Below are 18,171 nucleotides of genomic sequence, written 5' to 3'. Positions count from 1 at the left end.
CGGGTGATTCCTTCTGCATGACACGTGTGATGTGTTCGGCGGAATGTGTCGCCATTGCACACTTCCCCTCCCACCTCACGTGCCACACGCCACGTGACCGAGCATGCTAGCGTGACATTATTGCGCCAGCTCCACCACGCCGCACTAGGGTGGGCGGCGCAAGGCGGATTTCACCTTCCCTCCGCCTTCTGACCCAACAACCTCCTCCCTTTTCCTTCCTTCCCTTGATGTCACGCATTCATTTCCTTCTCCCACCCTATTTGTCGTCTTCCCCTACCCTGGCCGCCTACTTTTTGCCCGCTCTCACATCTCTCTTGCGGCCTCTCATCTCTTTATCCTCCCTGTGGGCGTCGTCTATCTCAAGACACCAGGGGTCCGCCCGTCTCTCCAGTAGTTGACCTTTTGCCCCAGTTCTTCTTGGTGATCCAGCCATCTGCAGATCTGACGCTCTTTCTTCCGAGGGTTCCCCCACGCCGACTCCAAAGGTTTGGTGGATGGTTTATAATTTTGTGCTTTTATGTTGTTCTACGATGGAGCTTAGTTATTAGATTATGTCGATGTTCTTCTTTAATCTCATGCCCAAGCTCTGATCTTTGTTGTTTTTTATTTTCTTATTGTTGAGTCAATCTGAATTGGCCTCTATTCCTGTTATAAGGCCTCTATTCGTTTCAGAAGCTTTGCTTCTGTTTGGGCATGACGAACTTTGGTAGTGTTTGGCCTTCCACTCTTATATTATGATCAAATTGATCAAGTGAAAAGCATAAATCCAGTTGATTTTGAGACCACCTTCTAATCGCAAGAATATCTCCTCTATCTAATCATGTTGTCCCTTTCACCACTAATGTTGAAACATGGAATCACCAAGTTGTTCTATTAGAAAAATACACATATAGTACTTAGGAACGCCCATTGATGTGAAAATACTCAATGGGGCCACGTCGAAGAGAAGATTGATAAGAAATGGTATGGTGGAAAGGAAATGTTCGATCTACTAGTGATAGAGTGCCCCTAACTAACTCATGCCTAAATAATATACATTCCTTCCCGGAAGCCCCAAAAGGTGTACTGGACAACATTTGGAAGGAAATGGAACACAAAAGGAAATACCATATAGTTAATTGGCTTGTCGTTTGCTTGTCAAAAGATCATGGTGGCTTAGGGGTGTTGCATCTTCAAGTAATGAATCCCTCTCAAGATCAATGTTTTCTTTGTGGTTAATGCTTAGGAATAACATCTTAACCACATATAACCCGATCAAGAGAGGGCGGGGTGAAAATGAAAATTGTCATTTATGTTGCCAAACAAAGACAATACATCACTTGTTGTTTGGTTGTCTTGGCGAAACTAACTTGGAAAGTGACAAATTGTGCTCTAGGCATCACCAGAAATGCCTGATTTATTGATGGGATGGTGTGTGTGTGTGGGGAGGGGGGGGGGGCTAGCTAAATTCCTTTTCAGTTAATTAACGCAAATTAATACTCTCTGGTTTAGTTGCAATATGTTGGACCATGTAGAAAACAAGAAATACAATCTTTGGGGGGGGGGGGGGGGTCCTGACGGCAAAGTTGTTGTGATTTATAAACTTGGCATAATTTGAATGATGAGAGTATATTGCGGAGAAGCCAAGAGCAAGGAAAAGAAAGAAGGGATTGAGAAGATTAAAAAATCTTTGGGGTAACCTATTAAAAATAGTCAAGGGTGGAATCCAAGAGTATTGAGGATTACATTGTGGTGTGTAATGTTGGCCGAAGTCTTGCAAAAATTCCTTTTTCATGCCAAAATTGCAAAAATTCCATGGTTGCTCTTATATTCAAGGTTGCACAATGATTTGTTGGTAAAACTTGCTATGCTGGCTGCAGATTAATATTATAGATGTGTGTGATGTATTTTTTAAACCCGTGGGAGGGCAACATTGCCCCTTTTCATTTTACTGTCTATTTTTTATTGATTTATATTGAAAACTTTGCGAGTTTGGTATTTTCTATAGTGCAAACAAACGAGGAGGCTAGTTTTTTTAAATGTTGACCATTTAAAACTTTGGCACATGCAAAAGTATATTTGTTCAAGCTTGCAAGAATACCAGCATTGTATTTGTCTTTGTATTTTTTGTGTTTATATATATATATTATAAACTAAAATTATAATAAAAAATCACATATTAGGGAGAACAAGAAATTACATTAGTGACATTTACAAATTAAACATATTCGCAAATTCATTTTTTAAAATGAAGCACGCCTTATATTTTGAGACATTTTCAAATTAAACAATTAGTCGTGTTATTTAGTACTACTCTCTCTGTTTTAAAATAATTGAAGTTTCAGATTTTCTTCAAAGTCAAACTTCATTACGTTTGACCAAGTCTATATAGAAACAAGTTAGCATCTACAACACCAAATTTTCCTGAACCAATTCATTATGAAATATATTTTCATATCATATAGACTTGATATTGTAGATGTTTATAGATTTTTTTCAGTCTTGGTCAAAAAGAAAGTTTGATTTGGCACAATCCTAAAAATTGAATTATTTTTAAAACGAGGGAGTGGTTGCCTTTGCTTTCTATTGGTCTTGTACAAAAAAAAGGGAGTAGTAATAAACTGCTCAAGCGCGACCGCGTTGGGAAGGAAAAAAACAAGTCAACCAGCGGCCACTCTGCCACTCCGCCTCCTCTCACCTCCCCGTCCCTCCTCCGGGCGGATTCCCTCTCCCTCTCGGCATGACGCCCGCGGCGCGTTCGACGGAATGCGCCGCCGCGCACCGCCCATGTGGGCGTGGGCGCCTCCCGTCCCGTGCCACCCGCCGCGCGCACGAGCGCGCGAGCAAGACGTCGCTGTGCCAGCTGCGCGGCGCCGCGCTGGGCGGGGATGGGGGTGGCGCGAGGCGGACGTCACCTCCCCTCCTCCCTTTTTGACCCGGGCAACCTCCTCCACCTCCACCACCACCTCCGCTCCCTTCCCGTCCATGTCACGCATTTGTTCCCTTTTGCTCCCACCCCGCTTGTCCTCTTCCCCCGCCCCGGCCGCCTACTGGTCGCCCGCTCTCGCGTCTCTCTCGCGGCCTCTCCTCTCTTTATCCCCCCTCCCCGCGGGCGCCGTCGAGCGCAAGACACCGGTGGCTCGCCCGTCTCTCCGGTAGTTAGTTGGCCCCCCTTCTTGGCGATCGAGCCGGCAGAATCCGACGCTCTTTCTTTCCCGGGTTCCTCGGCGTCGAGTCCAAAGGTAGTTCGCTGAACTGTTCAGGTTTTTGTGGCTCCGGCGCTGTTCCGCGATGGGGCTTACTGATTAGATTATGTTGGTCTTCTTCTTTGATCTGGTGTCCGAGCTTTGATCTCAGTTGTTCTTGATTTTCTTGTTGTTCAGTCCAAAATTCGAATTGCCCTCTGTTCGTCTCAGAAGTTTTGCTTCCAATTTGGGCATGTTTCTCTCTGCTAGAATTTAATTTGGCCTTCGACCCTCGGATTCGATCGAATTGACAAGTGATAAGCAAAATCCAGTTGATTCTGATACCACCTTCTGATGATCTGATCACAAGAGTATTTTCTCTGTCTAATCATGCTACCCCTTTCACCAGAAATGTAGAAACATGGGCTCACCGATGATTGCGAATCTTGCCGGATAATTTGGTTGCCACTTGCTAGTGATCATGTCACTGTGTGGTCCTAATGGCCTATAATACTTAGAGAAATGCACCTGTCTTTTTGTCTGATTGTATGACCATTGGTTGCTCTTATTGATCACAAAGAATATTTTCTTTCTCATTGAATAATTTCTTCCCCCCTGTTAGGTGACTTGTGAAGAAAAATATCAGGTCATCACCTAACGTGCTTGGAGTATGATCTGGGTTGGCCTCACTCACTGCCAAGGAGTCTAAATAGCTGGTTTTGGAGCACTGCACCAGCATTTTGCTTAAGTGAAAGTTCTCAGAGGTTTTCCAGGTATGTCAAATGTAACTGATACAGAGTTGCTCTGCTGCATTCTGTTTGTTATTGTTCTTGTTATTTTGTTCTTGTTTCCTCGTGGGAATTCAGACCGAAACTTGTTATTGAACTCGTGGTGCGGTTCGTCACCGATAACTTCTGTTCGATGTGGCTCGTATCATAATGCATAGATGCTAGCCTTGTCTTACTGAAGTCAAGATCTGCCACTGCAACGCAAATTAATGCACGTCATTATGAAGGTCTCAACAAGTTCTGTTTCTGAATTCACCCTGTTCCCGGTTGCAGGCTCAAAGAAATTTGATCCTCATATAAGCTCCAGATCATGGGTTGGTTAAACAAAATATTTAAAGGCTCAGTAAACAGAGTTTCAAGGGGTCATTATGATGGCCACTGGCATGAAGGCAACCAATCTGAGCATACCAGAGTTAGCTTCTTGTCATTTACTTCACTATCTATCCATATGCATATACTTCCCAGTCATTTATCCTTTCTACTTTTATTGTAGCTAGTTCTTTCTTGTTCATAACCTGTCTACACAAGGAAGCATAGACACATTTGATAGAAGTTTAAACAAGCTAGTTATGAACATATTGAATGCATATTCCTGTTATAACAAAGAATGGCTATTCAAGTTGCTTGTCATGATTGATGTAGGATGCATATGATGAGAGCGACAGTGAAGATATAGCTCATGCTATTGCATTATCCTTAGCAGAGCAAGATCCGAATAAGGGAAAGGCTATTGGTTAGTATTATCCAAGCCATTCTTATCCTCTTGCCTCTTTGTGCATTCTATTTGTTATTGACTATTCTTGTCTTATATTATGAATAAATATAATCTCCTTGGGGGCAGTGACCGCCGATATGGAAATCTAGTACAGTCAGTTACTGAGTAAAAGTTGTTCCTTTTTTTTCTTTACAATTTTCATAAGTTTATTTTAATGCAGATCCTGATTATAGTTTGGAGGAAGATGAGCAACTTGCACGGGCTCTCCAGGAGAGCCTTAATACCGAGTCTCCTCGTCAAAATGCCCCTGTTGAGAATGTTCCATCAGAGAGTATCCCAGCAAGGGAGCCACATCAGCCTGTCTTACCCTCAAGTGGATTCAGGTGACTACTGGATGCTACAGTTTGTTGGATATTTCAATTTTTTAAGCAATGTTGTAATTTTAAATATCATAAGTTGTTTTCCGTTTGTTTTCTCAACACGTGTTCTATTCGGAAATATTCTTGGTATGTAGTATGTTTCTTCACCTGATACACTGTGAGCCCCTTTCTCCTTTTGGAAGCTCAAAAGTGCTGATTTGGTGATTGAATCGAACATAAATGGTGAAAGGAAAGTAAGTCATAACGAGGGTCAGTCCTTGGTACTTTCTATCAGCTTGCAGGTTTCATGAAATTGCGGAATGGTTAGCTCTACACATATGCTAGCATTTCTCATAAAGCACAGCATGATTAGCTCCATAGTATGCAAATTGGCTATCTCATCTTTTTGACTTGGTACAAGCACCATCACACTAACAGTAGTTTGGATGCCGATCTTAACTTGATCAGAAGAACCTACTATTGTGTGCTTCTATTCATAGCTGTTTCTTACTTGTGTAGGACTTGTGCTGGATGCAGAAAGCCAATTGGTCATGGGCGTTTTCTTAGTTGTATGGATGAAGTTTGGCATCCTCAGTGCTTCAAATGTTATGCTTGCAATAAGCCCATATCAGAGTATGAGGTATATAAGCCTACTATATCACCACGTGCCATGCTTCAATTAGATTAAATAATTGATGCTAATCTTTTTACTATGTAGTTCGCCATGCATGAAGACCAGCCATACCACAAATCCTGCTATAAAGATTTTTTTCATCCAAAATGTGATGTCTGCAAGAACTTTGTGAGTGTTTGCCATCCATGTTTATGGATAATCATTCAATTATTTTCTTGAGAAAACGAGCATGAAAGTGTTGGCTAGAGTTAAATTCTTGATCTGGGCATTGAATCGTGGTTATTGCATTTTCTTCCCCAGATTCCGACAAATAAGAATGGCCTGATCGAATACCGAGCACATCCTTTTTGGATGCAAAAGTACTGCCCTTCCCATGAAGATGATGGCACTCCTAGGTGTTGCAGCTGTGAAAGAATGGAGGTAAATAAGGATTTTATAACCAACCAGACCAATTCGTCCAGGTTGACTGGTTCCTGTTACTGGAAGTAACCAGAAAATTTTCATTAAAATTTGGAAAATAGTGAAGGTTAAATAATTTTTTTCCTCTGAGAAGACGCAAAAGCTTTTGTGTTGATGCATTGATAGAAAGGACCAAATACATGCATAAGAGATAAGACTAGGCAAATGCAACTAAGCGCCCCATCAACAAGGCAACACCTGATTAGACGGCCATTACAAGATGCCTCAACAACAAAACACTAGCAATCAAAATAATGTTCTTGGTGCCAGTATAATGGCTCATTATCAGTGTTAATGGGTGAGAAAAAGGTAGAACAATCAACATTGTAAATAAATGACTTATTATCATTTCGGTTCTGAACATTGACCTGCGATTTTTATTGCCAGGATCTTGAAACTCTGGCTTGATATAATGCTTGATAGAAGCTTATCTAACAAACTAATAAACAGAAAGTATGCTGTATTATTTGTTCCAATTAATTCTACAATTACTCCTTTTCTTATAGTGATGTATTCCTCATATGCTTAGCTATCTGTGATTATTTTTCTTTGACTTTGAAGATTATCTAGAGTAATTTGTTTCGTTTCATCCTGAAATTCAGCCAACGGACATCAAATATATTACATTAGACGATGGGAGGAAACTGTGCTTGGAATGTCTCACTTCTGCAACAATGGACTCTCCTGAATGCCAACACCTTTACATGGACATTCAAGAATTTTTTGAAGGTTTGAATATGAAAGTAGAACAGCAAGTTCCATTACTTTTGGTTGAGCGTCAGGCTCTGAATGAAGCATTGGAAGCTGAGAAAAGTGTAAGTAGGATGATAATCTGGTTATTTTGCAGACAATGCTTTGTATACTCCCAACTTATCTGTTCTTATTTTCTTTCATCTCAGGGACATCACCTTCCTGAAACCAGAGGTCTATGCCTTTCTGAAGAACAAATTGTCAGAACTGTAAGTTTCTAAATGCTGCCATCTTATTGAATTTATTTGATTGCAGGCATGTGCAGATTTTACAGTCTGCAATTGCATGTACTGACAATTTAATGCATCCAGATCTTAAAAAGACCAACAATTGGACCAGGAAAAAGAATTATGGATATGATTACAGGACCATACAAGCTGGTCCGACGGTGTGAAGTGACCGCCATCCTAATACTGTATGGTCTACCAAGGTATATTGTTCTATAATTTATTTCCCCTTGCTATGAACACATACTCCCTCCGTCCCATAATATAAGAACATTTTTGACACTACACTAGTGTCAAAAACGTTCTTATATTATGGGACAGAGGGAGTACTAGATTGTTGTTCTTAAGGACCTACTTATTCGAAAGTCATTATCTGTCATGAAGTTCTTTTGTATGGATTGTATCTAGATAGATTTCCTTATTAGTTTAGTTGTCATCCAGATTGCAAACTGGCTCCATCCTTGCTCACGAGATGATGCACGCATATCTTCGCCTTAAAGGTACATGTAGTCATGCTCACAAATTTGTAGTTGGATTCACTTGCATCTGCATCCTATTCTCAGCGTCGCCTTCTTTCTTTCTGCAGGATACAGATCTCTTAGCCCTCAGGTTGAAGAAGGCATCTGTCAAGTCCTATCCCACCTGTGGCTTGAGTCTGAAATCATCGCCGGTGCTAGTGGCAACACTGCTTCCAGTTCGGCATCATCATCGTCTTCGTCGGCAGCTCCTACCTCTTCAAAGAAGGGAGCGAAGACAGAATTTGAGAAGAAACTCGGGGCGTTCATCAAGAATCAGATCGAAACAGATTCATCCGTGGAATATGGGGATGGTTTTCGGGCAGGCATTCAGGCAGTTGAACAATATGGCTTGAGAAGCACCCTTGATCATATGAGGCTGACAGGGTCTTTTCCTTATTGATGATCATTCAAGTAAAGAGAAGGACATTACTCCGATTTGTGAACATGGCTGCATATTTTGGAGGTTATTGGTGGAATTAGATGCATCATATATATACAACAGGATAAGATTAGTTTACAGTAAAGTAATAAGAAGAGAAAGAAAGATTATCCGTATAGATATTTGCAAATTTTCCTGTTGTCTGTGAAATAATACATGTAAGTCTTAAGATATAGAGGTACTATAGTTGTTTTTCACATTGCCAGTATACAGGGCAAACTTTGCTGAACATATCTTACATACAGGAGTACAACATTTGGATAAGTTGTGGGGAAAATGTTCTTATCAACTGCGTGCTCATTTTTGTTTCACTATGAGCAAGTGCTTGCGCCCTATTCATAAGTTCTCAAGGGCACCGAGATACACCGTACACGAGTGGATTTTGCGCACTATTCATAAGTTCTCAAGGGCACCGACGAACGTACCATACACAAAGTGTTCGTTCCATCATACTCCCTTGGTTTCAAATTTAAACTAAAACCACGACAAGTATTTTGAAACGGAGGGAGTCGCCCATAGTGTAGGTTAAATTAGGAACACTTTATTTGTCAACGTTCGACAAGATCTTTATATCCCTTGTCTGATCAAATGGTTCTTCGTAGTTTGTAGTGATTTAGAAATGGTCATCTGGGAAATACTAATATTTTGTTTTCAAGCGTGTTGGCTCAACGAGATGAAAAACGGAATGGAGAAGACCAAATTGATGAATTTGATGGTTTGTAATTAAGCTGGTGATGACTCTCTGATCATGTATGCAAAATTCCATCATACAACATGCTCATAGGGACTAGTTTGTGAAAAAAACATGTTTCAACGTCACGCATAGATCCCTGCATCTTCATGCCTCGGAGGCTTGGAAGAAAGAAGGGGAAGGGAGAAGGAAGAGGCACACGCCCCAGATCGCCTCCACAGAAGAAAATCCGGTACGCGAGGCCGCAGCCGTACGCACCCACAACCCGTCCGGCCGCGCCCTTCCCCGGCCGCTTCTGGCTCCTCTCCCATTCTTCCCTTCCATCTCCATGGCCGTGGGGAGCGGGCCGTGCTTGCTCGCCGTGGCGCTTCTCGCCGCCGCTTGGATCTCCGACGCTTCGTCATCGGATAAGCAGGTGCGTGGGGGTTGGAACGGATTCGCCTGGACCCTTGAGCGTGTGTACTAACATTTTTGTGCGATTTTCTGCGGAATCTGCAACCCGACCAAGTTTTGGGCATGCTGCTGCCTGCTGGGGTTGGCCGGGGCTTGTGGTGCCCGTACGATGTGTAGCTCGACAAGAGATGGATTGCGCAAAGCTCCCACGCTTCCATGGTCTTGCCATTGGTGATGTAGCCTCACTCAGCCACAAAGCTCAGCACGATATGTGCAGCAGTCATCTCATTTAGATTAAGTTTGCTGCCTGTGAGCTCAGTGGTCTGTTGTAATTAACTGTACCTCGTTTGCAGTTTTTTTAGGAAAATTGTTTGCACATTAGGGCATGCCATACTTTTTAGGTGCCATATTTTGAATTTTGGTGTGCTTTTGTTCCAAGTTGTTAAATACAGTATTTTGTTGACAAGTTTCTGACTCCTGTTCTGAACAGGCAGACAGCAGCCAGCAATATGTCAACTGCATGCCTTGCTCTAGGACGTACATTGCTGACGCATATGTCGATGCCTTGACGAGCCAGCTCTCTGAGCATCGTGAATTGACCGAAGTACGTGATACCGCCGACTTGTGTAAAGGACTTGCTGATGAACTTGATGTGCCTACGCTTTCAGAAGTGAATCGTCAGCTGGTTGGCGAAGGTTCCCACCGCCGCTTGATCTATTCTATCAAATTTGGTAACTCCAAAGATGCCATGGTACAATTCCTTGATGGTTACGATGCCAATCTGGTGATACTTGAAAAGCTCCCGAGTGGTGTATTTGCTGACCCATTTGAGCTGCAGCACTTTGTTGAGCGGAAAGGTGAAACCAAACTCTGAGCTGGCCAATCAACTATGGTACTACTCATTTGCGTCATGTTCACTTTCATTTTTGTTGTGCAGTTTTTCTCGATGTTGCTGTTTTTGGAGACACGAACCTTGAACTGCCCTCCGCTCTGTCCAACCGGTCAGCTGTTGAGATTCATTTTGATCTCAAGCCAAGCACATCGATGGACTATAACCTTGTAATAGAGCTTCCTCTCCATGCTAGATATCCAGTAAGTTTATTTTTCTTCTCAAACATGCATCTGTACGTGTTTGGCAGGCCACCAACCCGAAGCATAGGTCAAACAAAAACTAAATGAAACAAAAACAAGAGAAAGGAAAGAAGCTAAACTAACTACAAAACTGTCAAGGCTGCAAGATGAAAGGGTGCCATCAGGAGGCCCATTAAATTTCCAATTTTGAAATAAGCTATATGTGCTAACAAACAGCCAACTTGATCTATTTGGTCCTTGCTGTCCGCAAATGCGCATGCTTCTTATACGGGAAGTGATCATAAAAGAGGTATCACTAATATTGTGTTCTCAATTTGGGTAAACTAGTTCCTGTAGATATTTGAAGTACTGGACAGTGTTCTGGTGGTTATATGCATATTATATCCCTGATGGATATTGAACAACGCATCCTCTTGGTAGAAACTAGGGTTCTACTGGGTCTAGGGCGGAGATTGTAGGGGAAGGAGGGGGCTGGACGTGGGCGATCTCGCGGTCGCTGGCGGCTGGGCACCGTCGTGCGCGAGGGAAGAGGCGGCGGCGTTGGCAGGAGGCGGCTAGGGTTAGGTTCCCGTCTCCCTTCGGGAAGCCGAGCAAATAATGATTGCTTCTTGCTTAATCTCAAAACGGGTCCTTACATGAGTTTATATAATCCTCCTAATGATATAATTGGGCTAAGCCCCTAACACAATAAGATAACTGGGCCAGGCCCCTAACTGCCTGGCTGTAATATATGCCGCTCATAACATTTCTCCCCGCCTACACAAACAGCTCGTCCTCGAGCTGGAAGGCGGGAAAGCGCTTTGCGGAACTCCTCGAGGTGATCAGCCGTCACCAAACACCTCCGCGGCAACTGGGGCGTGCAGGTCACCGAGCCCGGCGGCGGCGGCTTCCTCCTCCATGTAGTCCGCAACCTCCAGGTAGAAGAAACGCGGGCAGACGTGGTCGGGCACGTAGGGCTCGTCGCAGTTGAAGCACAACCCTTGGCGGCGACGCTCGAGCAGCTCGGCCGAGGTGAGCCGGCGGAACGGGCGCGCCGCGGTCGCGGCGAGGGGTGCCGCGGAAGCCTGAGCAGGCCGACCCTGCGCGGGAACATCCGGCCAGGGTGGCGACCTAGCGGCCCTGGACGGTGATGCCTGCTGGATGGCCACCGCGCGGCGCTCGAACGCGTGTGCGTAATACATGGCCGTCTGAAGGTCCTAGGGTCCCTGCAGTTCCACGTCCACGCGGATATGATCTGGCAGACCGCCAACGAAGAGCTCGGCCCGCCGGCAAGCCGTCACGTCGGGCGTGTGGCACGCCAAGGCCTGAAAGCGGTCGGTGAAGTCCTGCACCGTAGAGGTGAAGGGGAGGCGGCCCAACTCCGCCAGCCGGCTCCTGCGTATCGGTGGTCCGAAGCGAAGGAGGCAGAGCTCGCGAAAACGCTCCCATGGGGGCATGCCGCCCTCGTCCTGCTCGAGGGCGTAGTACCACGTCTGTGCGGCGCCACGGAGGTGATAAGAGGCGAGCCAGGTGCGGTCCGACACGAGTGTCCGTTGCCCCCGAAAGAACTGCTCGCATTGGTTGAGCCAGTTGAGGGGGTCCTTGGTGCCGTCGTAGGTGGCGAAGTCGAGCTTGGCGAAGCGCGGCGGGGTCAGAGTCGGACCCCCGTGGGCGTGCGGCTCGGCGGTACGGGGCAGCGAAGAGGATGATGCCGGGTCGGTGGGCACCGGGGGTCCCCCGTGAAACGACGGTCCTGCGCGGCCAGCGTAGGCACCCGCGGAGCCGGAGGGCCCGCCGTACTGCAGGGTGGGCGCCGGTTGTTCCCCGGCCATAGTGTAGACCGGTTGTGGCGTCGACCCGGCCAACCAGGCCGGAAGCGGTGACGGTGAGGGTGGGAACCGGACCTGCTGGATCGGAACGCCCGCCGGCGCGGTCGTCGCCGGCCCGGTGCTGAGCGGCGGGGGTGCCTGGGGCTGCAGCGGCTGCTGCATGGGCGCGACGGACGCGGCGGGATGAAGCTGCAGCTGCTGCTGCATGTGGGCGATGGGCGTGGCGGGAGCCGCAAGGGCCGTCGATGGCCACTACGGCCAGATGGGGGTGCTGGCGGGGGGCGGCGGCAGCAGCAGCGGCTGCTGCATGGGGGGCGTCATGAGAACCGGCGACGGCCATTGCGGGGTGGTGGCGGGCGGCGGCTGCAGCGGCAGCTGGGGCTGCAGCGAACGGCGCGGAGGCCGCCGAGTGCGGCGAGTACCACGGCAGGGCTGGCGGACCGGTGGCGGCAGCCGGCGGCAGGGGTGACGGAGGCCTGTAGGGGCTGGCCAAGTACAGCCGGATCTCCCGGACCGCTGTGACGAGGGCGTGGAGGACCCCGGTGACCTCCTCCGGGGTGTAGATGGCGGCAGGCGGCGCGGTGGAGGGCGCCGACAGCTGGGCGGTGGGGGCGCCGGAGGTGGGGACCAGCGGCTCGGGTGGGGAGGACAGCGGCGTGGTGGAGAGGGTCAGCGGCGTGGTGGAGAGGATTGGCGGCGCGGTGGTGATGGGCAGCGGCGAGGTGGGCAGCGGTGGGGTGGGCGGTGGTGCAGACATGATCGGAACTGAGCTATCTGATACTCCCTCCGTCCGAAAAAGTTTGTCCTTCAAATGAATGTATCTAGCACTAAGTTAGTGCTAGGTACATCCATTTGAGGAGCAAGCTTGGGACAAGCTTTTCCGGACGGAGGGAGTACCAAATTGGTAGAAACTAGGGTTCTACTGGGTCTAGGGCGGAGATTGTAGGGGAAGGAGGGGGCTGGACGTGGGCGATCTCGCGGTCGCCGGCGGCTGGGCACCGTCGTGCGCGAGGGAAGAGGCGGCGGCGTTGGCAGGAGGCGGCTAGGGTTAGGTTCCCGTCTCCCTTCGGGAAGCCGAGCAAATAATGATTGCTTCTTGCTTAATCTCAAAACGGGTCCTTACATGAGTTTATATAATCCTCCTAATGATATAATTGGGCTAAGCCCCTAACACAATAAGATAACTGGGCCAGGCCCCTAACTGCCTGGCTGTAATATATGCCGCTCATAACACCTCTCAACATACGAAACACTTATTTTGGGTCAGGTTGACCCACAATAATGGAAGGCTTGGCATGTGTTTATTGCAGAACATTCAAGTAAAAATATTGAGCAGAGATAGGAAAAAATCTTGCAACTTCATTTCTGTTTAGTTTTGCTCTAGGTCACCATCTTACAAATATTGAGTAGAGATAGGAAGGCTTGGCACGTGTTTAACAAGTAACAAATGTACATTAAAAGGTTTCTAAAGTTTTCCATAAGAATATTAAAACTGGCGAATAGTGGCGGAGATGGACTACATCTGGCAAATTTAATTTTCTGATAAACTGCATGCGACAATAAATTTACTTCAGCTATACAGTCAACAAAGACAGGGAGAAATGAGGAAGACAAATAAGACGAATGCATAAAATCACTATTCATTGTACATTTGTGTGTTTTGGCTTTCATCTCTGTAGGTTGAGTTTAATATTATCCTGCTTACATAAATTGTACACACCTCTGAGAAAATATGGAAGGTTGAATGGTGTCAAGGGATTAAGTAAAACAAGGGTAACTGCAGTTATGTGATCATAAAGTGTAGCTAGTGAAATAGAAACCAAGTTATTTCAGTACATTTGATTTACCTTTTCTAGGGAACACACTGACTTTAAATATGCAATGTACATACTTGCATCTGGAATGCCCTACAATGCGTTGGAGAGATTATTGGATGCTCCAGGAAATAACGAGAAAAGCAAAGAAAGCTACATTTGTGGTGGTGGCCAAATACCCCACCCTACATTTGAATCTTCTAGCTTGCGGCCTGGAAACATGCCTGAGATATATGTGGTGTCATGAAAGTTCTGCCTCATTGTCCTGTTTATTTATGTTTGCCCTTCATTTGTTCTAGAAGGTGGATGTCCATAACAGTTGGACTTGTACATTAATATTCTAAATATTTTTCCTTTTAAGGCTTTATCATGGTCAACTTCTCGTACATATATTTAGAATAAACAATTTCAAAGCTTATAAAAAAAATACCTGGGTCTTACTTATTTGATTCTTTGTTGAAATATCTCTGAAATAACTCCTAGCAGGCTATTTCTTTTTGAAAACTCGGCCCTAGCAGACTATTCACTATCATGTTTAAGATTCTATCATCTAGCCCTGCTTTATGTATTATCCTGTATTCATGGTCAGCTTCTCATGTGTAGATTTGGTATAAACAATTTTCAATCTCGTTAAATACGTGCGGGCTTTCAGTTTTTTTGCTTCCTTAATAGTAGAACGCTTCTGAAGAAAACCCCTAGCTGATTGCCGTATTTGTTTGCAGCCTCTTGATGCCAGCGGTTACGCAACGGTTGAGTTCGGCAGCCCAGACCTGCTCCTCCGTTACAGGAGAAAGGAAACCCGTCCTGATCCCTGTGTGTGGGCCCTCCAGAATCTCCACGCCACGCCTGTGGAGAAAGCCGCATGGCGCATACCCTGTGGCGACGAAGCGCACACGGGATTTGTATCTAGCCTCACTTTCATTTCAGCTCTGGTTTGCTCCATGTCCATAGTCTTAGCAGCTTCCCTAACTCCTTGATACGAGTACCGGAAACGCAGGACACGGTGCAATTGATATAGTCAGCAGAAATGCCTTTTTTGTCGCAAGACTTATGCACATCATTTCGTGCGTACTTTTACGCGTCATTTGCAAAAAAAAGGATGAAAAATTCAATTTCGTATTCGGGACGTGATCCAGATCTGAAATTCTGAAGCCACACTGTTCCGTGATACCATATCTTTGAGGAAGCCAGGTAGAGGCAGTTGAAGAGCGTCAGCTGCATGATTGGTGTGACCTTGTCCTGTTGTCACTGCACGCTTATAACTAACCGACGGGCAGAGGAAGGGGGGTCGTCCTGGAAGAAGAATAAGAGGATGTGTTGCAGGCTGAAGCGAGCAGTTGTGCTGAGTGGATCCGCTGGACAGGGCCTCCATGAAGCCTCTCTGCACTTCACCTGATCACCTCCCTTATTTTACTACTTGTGCCGAGGGCTTCTTCTATTATATATTTATATAAAGGGATCTTGTATGACTTTCCAAGCGATTTTCCGGTATAAAGATTGTTTGATCTTCTAAGATTTGAAACTCTTGCATTTCGCCTGCCGGGCACTTTTCACCTAATGCCAATTTTTCTTTTAAAAAACAGGTGATTTCCTATATCGTTTCTTTGGTGCAATCAATGGTGTCCTATCATGTAGGATGAACCGACAGCGATGAAATCACTTATTTTTTTCATCATGTTCTTATGTCATTAGAATCCCGTGAATCAAAGAGTCCACAAGATACGTAACCCTGCGAATCAGATGGTCCACACGATGCAGACTCATCGAATCAAAGGTGTCCACACAAGATATGAATTGTGATATGCGCAGTGGCGGGTCGCGGTCACAGCAGTAATCTCCACGTCGGTCAGGTTCATCGTCCGCCTCGCTGAGTGCTGCTTCGCCTTGGACCGGTGAATGCCGTCGCTGTTATTCTACATACATGGCTGAGGCCATGGATGGGGACCTCGCTGACACGGCGCACCCGTGGCCTGTGTGGACTAGATCGGCTGTCCATTTGCCGCGGCCAGTATCAACTTCGCCTTATATTTGGTGTCGACAGCGCAAGGGCAAGGCGTGAAGATCCAAAAGACTGGCGAGGCGGATTGGTGTGACCGTGGTTCCAAGTCATCAAGAATATCAAACATGTAATAAAATAGACTAATCCGAAAGCTTCTGAAGAGCCGCATCAGGTTGCTGAACAGTAATACTACATCATTGGCATATTATAGACAAGAAGGACTGAGACAACACCAGAATTAAATCTACAGTTTTGCTAAAGCACATCTAGATGTGCCATAAGTATTGCACATCTAAGTCCTATATCATTGATCTTACGTTGAGATTTGTGTGGATATTTTTTTTTCTCTTTGTGCTTGATTCACTCATTTAGATGTGCAATAACCAGAGCACATCTAGATGTGCCCTAGACACTCCCTTAAATCTATTATTACTACAGAGGAAGTAACATACTAAGCTCTCTAGTTTGAGTGCAGCGTTTCGGTGCCCAAGCTCATCTGCACCCGTTCAGGAAAAAAAATCACAAAAAAATCAATATTTTTTTGCATGGTAGACAATTTATCACGTGAGGTCCACTCCAAATTTTGGATCATTTGAACTTCTGAGAAGCTCGCAGCAAAAAAGATAAATCAGGTCAGAACAGTGCTTGAACAGTAAACATGTTTTACAGACCTTGAATTTGTCTTTTTTTTCCGAGAGCTGCTCAGATGTCCAAATGATTTGAAAACTGAAGCGTACCTCACGCATCAAATTATCTACCACACAAATTTTTTTGTAAATTTTTGAATTTTTCTAGTATTTATTTTGATTTTTTTCGTAAAGGCAGGTGCAGCTGAGCCTGGGCTCAGAAATGGATTACCGCTCTAGTTTCTTTTTACCACACGACAGGTATTGTCTGCTATGCCAGACTGAAATGCTTGAATGATTCATTGGACATTACATGCAAGATAAGTTAAAAAAAGATTTGAAGCTTTTTATTTTCTGTTAGCGGGAACTCCAGATTTGGAGCCTCCTCATAGAGGGTTGTGGGAGATGCTAGGAGCCCCTCTGTGTGCCGTTGGGCCAGCTAGTTTTCCTGGTTATGAGAAGGTATTGCTTGATTTTTTGTTTTCTTTCTATATGTGTTTTTCACCAGTTCAAATAGTTTTTCTTTTGGGTTTTCTTGCCTTTATCTTTCTTGTTTGTTTTTTTCTTTTATCTTCTCTTTTTATTCTTACATTTTATTTCATTTTCTATGTTTTTCACCGGATTTAATGGGTTTTCTATTGGTTATTTCTTGCCTTTTCTTTTTCTGTTTCTACTTTATATTTTTTGTTTTCTTCTCTTTTTTATTTTACACTTAATAAGTCATAAAAATTAATAAAAATATAAACATTTTTTTGAATTCATGATTATTTTAAAAGTTCACAAATATTTTACAGCCTTTGATATTTTTAATTTAAGAACCTTTTTCAAATTTAAGAACATTGTTTAAATCCATGAATATTTTTAAACTCATGAACATTTTTTAAAGATTCATTTTTGAAAATTTAAAAATATTAAAACCAAAGATTTTCTGAATAGTGAACCTCTTCGAATAAATAATACGATAGACTTTTTTTGGAGCTAGCAGTGGAGCGAGTGAAAAACGAAACGACGCGAGCTAGCAGAGCAGCGAGCCAAGCCGAGCGAGCGAGAGCTTCATGCGTGGCCCATGTTAGCGTGATAGCAGCAATTCAATGGTTTCAATATGAAATAAGATTTCCCAAGGGGCTCACACAACCATCACTTTTAGACGCTACGGCCAAAACGTGCAAGGACTCCATAACCACGCACGTAACAACATCACTCTCCTCTCATAACAAATATTTGTCCTCAATAGCCTCAACACGATATACAAATGAAAGAAAAACACTGCCACAATATAAATAAAACCAAGCCAATGTGGATAAACCAAAATGAAAACAATTGGCCGCATAACCCGCTGGAGAAAAAAAAGTTTAATCACGAGTGGAGAATGGGACGGCAAATCGCACATTAGCATGTAGTCATACATTGAAACTCTATGGCTCGTGGCTATAATCTACATATTTGCTAATTCTCATCTAGATGATAATTAACAAATTCACATCTAACTTATACATTATTTGATCAATCAAACAGAAAAAAGAAGAAAAGAAAATCCCCACGAATCTCTGGGTAAAATCAAATGATGTGGACGTTAGATGTGACTTTGTTAACTCTCATAGTTAGCCCTACCCCTATAATGTACAACATGGAGTACATGGGACATGAAGAAAAAGGAGAGAAAAAAAGTCTATGTATCATCTATAAAAAAAACCC

General features: G+C 44.6%; 2 protein-coding genes across 4 annotated transcripts; both read left to right on the top strand.

Moving 5' to 3' along the window:
- The first annotated feature begins 328 nt into the window (after positions 1-328).
- LOC125507914 (protein DA1-related 1) lies at positions 329-8,336 on the top strand. Of its 2 annotated transcripts, none has more exons than XM_087525543.1 (13): positions 329-485; positions 3,787-3,937; positions 4,226-4,364; positions 4,595-4,685; positions 4,888-5,050; positions 5,546-5,666; positions 5,745-5,828; positions 5,961-6,080; positions 6,722-6,934; positions 7,019-7,078; positions 7,181-7,299; positions 7,538-7,596; positions 7,683-8,336. In XM_087525543.1, exons 3-13 carry the CDS (start codon positions 4,263-4,265, stop codon positions 8,012-8,014), a joined length of 1,464 nt encoding a protein of 487 aa, XP_087381669.1. In that variant the 5' UTR covers positions 329-485; positions 3,787-3,937; positions 4,226-4,262; the 3' UTR covers positions 8,015-8,336. The 2 variants fall into 2 exon arrangements, with proteins under 2 accessions (XP_087381669.1, XP_048528395.1); XM_048672438.2 differs by lacking the exon at positions 329-485 and adding an exon at positions 2,698-3,221.
- Positions 8,337-8,861: 525 nt separating this feature from the next.
- On the top strand, positions 8,862-15,366 carry LOC125507915 (uncharacterized). 2 transcript variants are annotated; one of them, XM_048672439.2, is made up of 4 exons: positions 8,862-9,159; positions 9,628-9,994; positions 10,075-10,229; positions 14,574-15,366. In XM_048672439.2, the coding sequence occupies exons 1-4, from the start codon at positions 9,073-9,075 to the stop codon at positions 14,826-14,828; spliced, it is 864 nt and encodes a 287-aa protein (XP_048528396.1). In that variant the 5' UTR covers positions 8,862-9,072; the 3' UTR covers positions 14,829-15,366. The 2 variants fall into 2 exon arrangements, with proteins under 2 accessions (XP_048528396.1, XP_048528397.1); XM_048672440.2 differs by lacking the exon at positions 8,862-9,159 and adding an exon at positions 9,187-9,368.
- Positions 15,367-18,171: the final 2,805 nt, after the last annotated feature.

The sequence above is a fragment of the Triticum urartu genome, chromosome 5A, assembly GCF_056163025.1.
Source record: "Triticum urartu cultivar PI428250 chromosome 5A, HENAU_Tu73, whole genome shotgun sequence".
In the NCBI taxonomy this organism is placed as follows: domain Eukaryota; kingdom Viridiplantae; phylum Streptophyta; class Magnoliopsida; order Poales; family Poaceae; genus Triticum; species Triticum urartu.
This window is presented reverse-complemented; position numbering and strand designations above follow the sequence as displayed.

Excerpts from the sequence above, each read along its gene's own strand:
- LOC125507914 (XM_087525543.1), top strand. The coding sequence starts at position 4,263 with ATGGGTTGGTTAAACAAAATATTTAAAGGCTCAGTAAACAGAGTTTCA. Across the intron at positions 4,686-4,887 it reads GAATAAGGGAAAGGCTATTG|ATCCTGATTATAGTTTGGAG; the intron begins GTTAGTATTATC and ends ATTTTAATGCAG. Across the intron at positions 7,079-7,180 it reads AAGAACAAATTGTCAGAACT|ATCTTAAAAAGACCAACAAT; the intron begins GTAAGTTTCTAA and ends TAATGCATCCAG.
- LOC125507915 (XM_048672439.2), top strand. The coding sequence starts at position 9,073 with ATGGCCGTGGGGAGCGGGCCGTGCTTGCTCGCCGTGGCGCTTCTCGCC. Across the intron at positions 9,160-9,627 it reads CTTCGTCATCGGATAAGCAG|GCAGACAGCAGCCAGCAATA; the intron begins GTGCGTGGGGGT and ends TGTTCTGAACAG. Across the intron at positions 10,230-14,573 it reads CTCTCCATGCTAGATATCCA|CCTCTTGATGCCAGCGGTTA; the intron begins GTAAGTTTATTT and ends ATTTGTTTGCAG.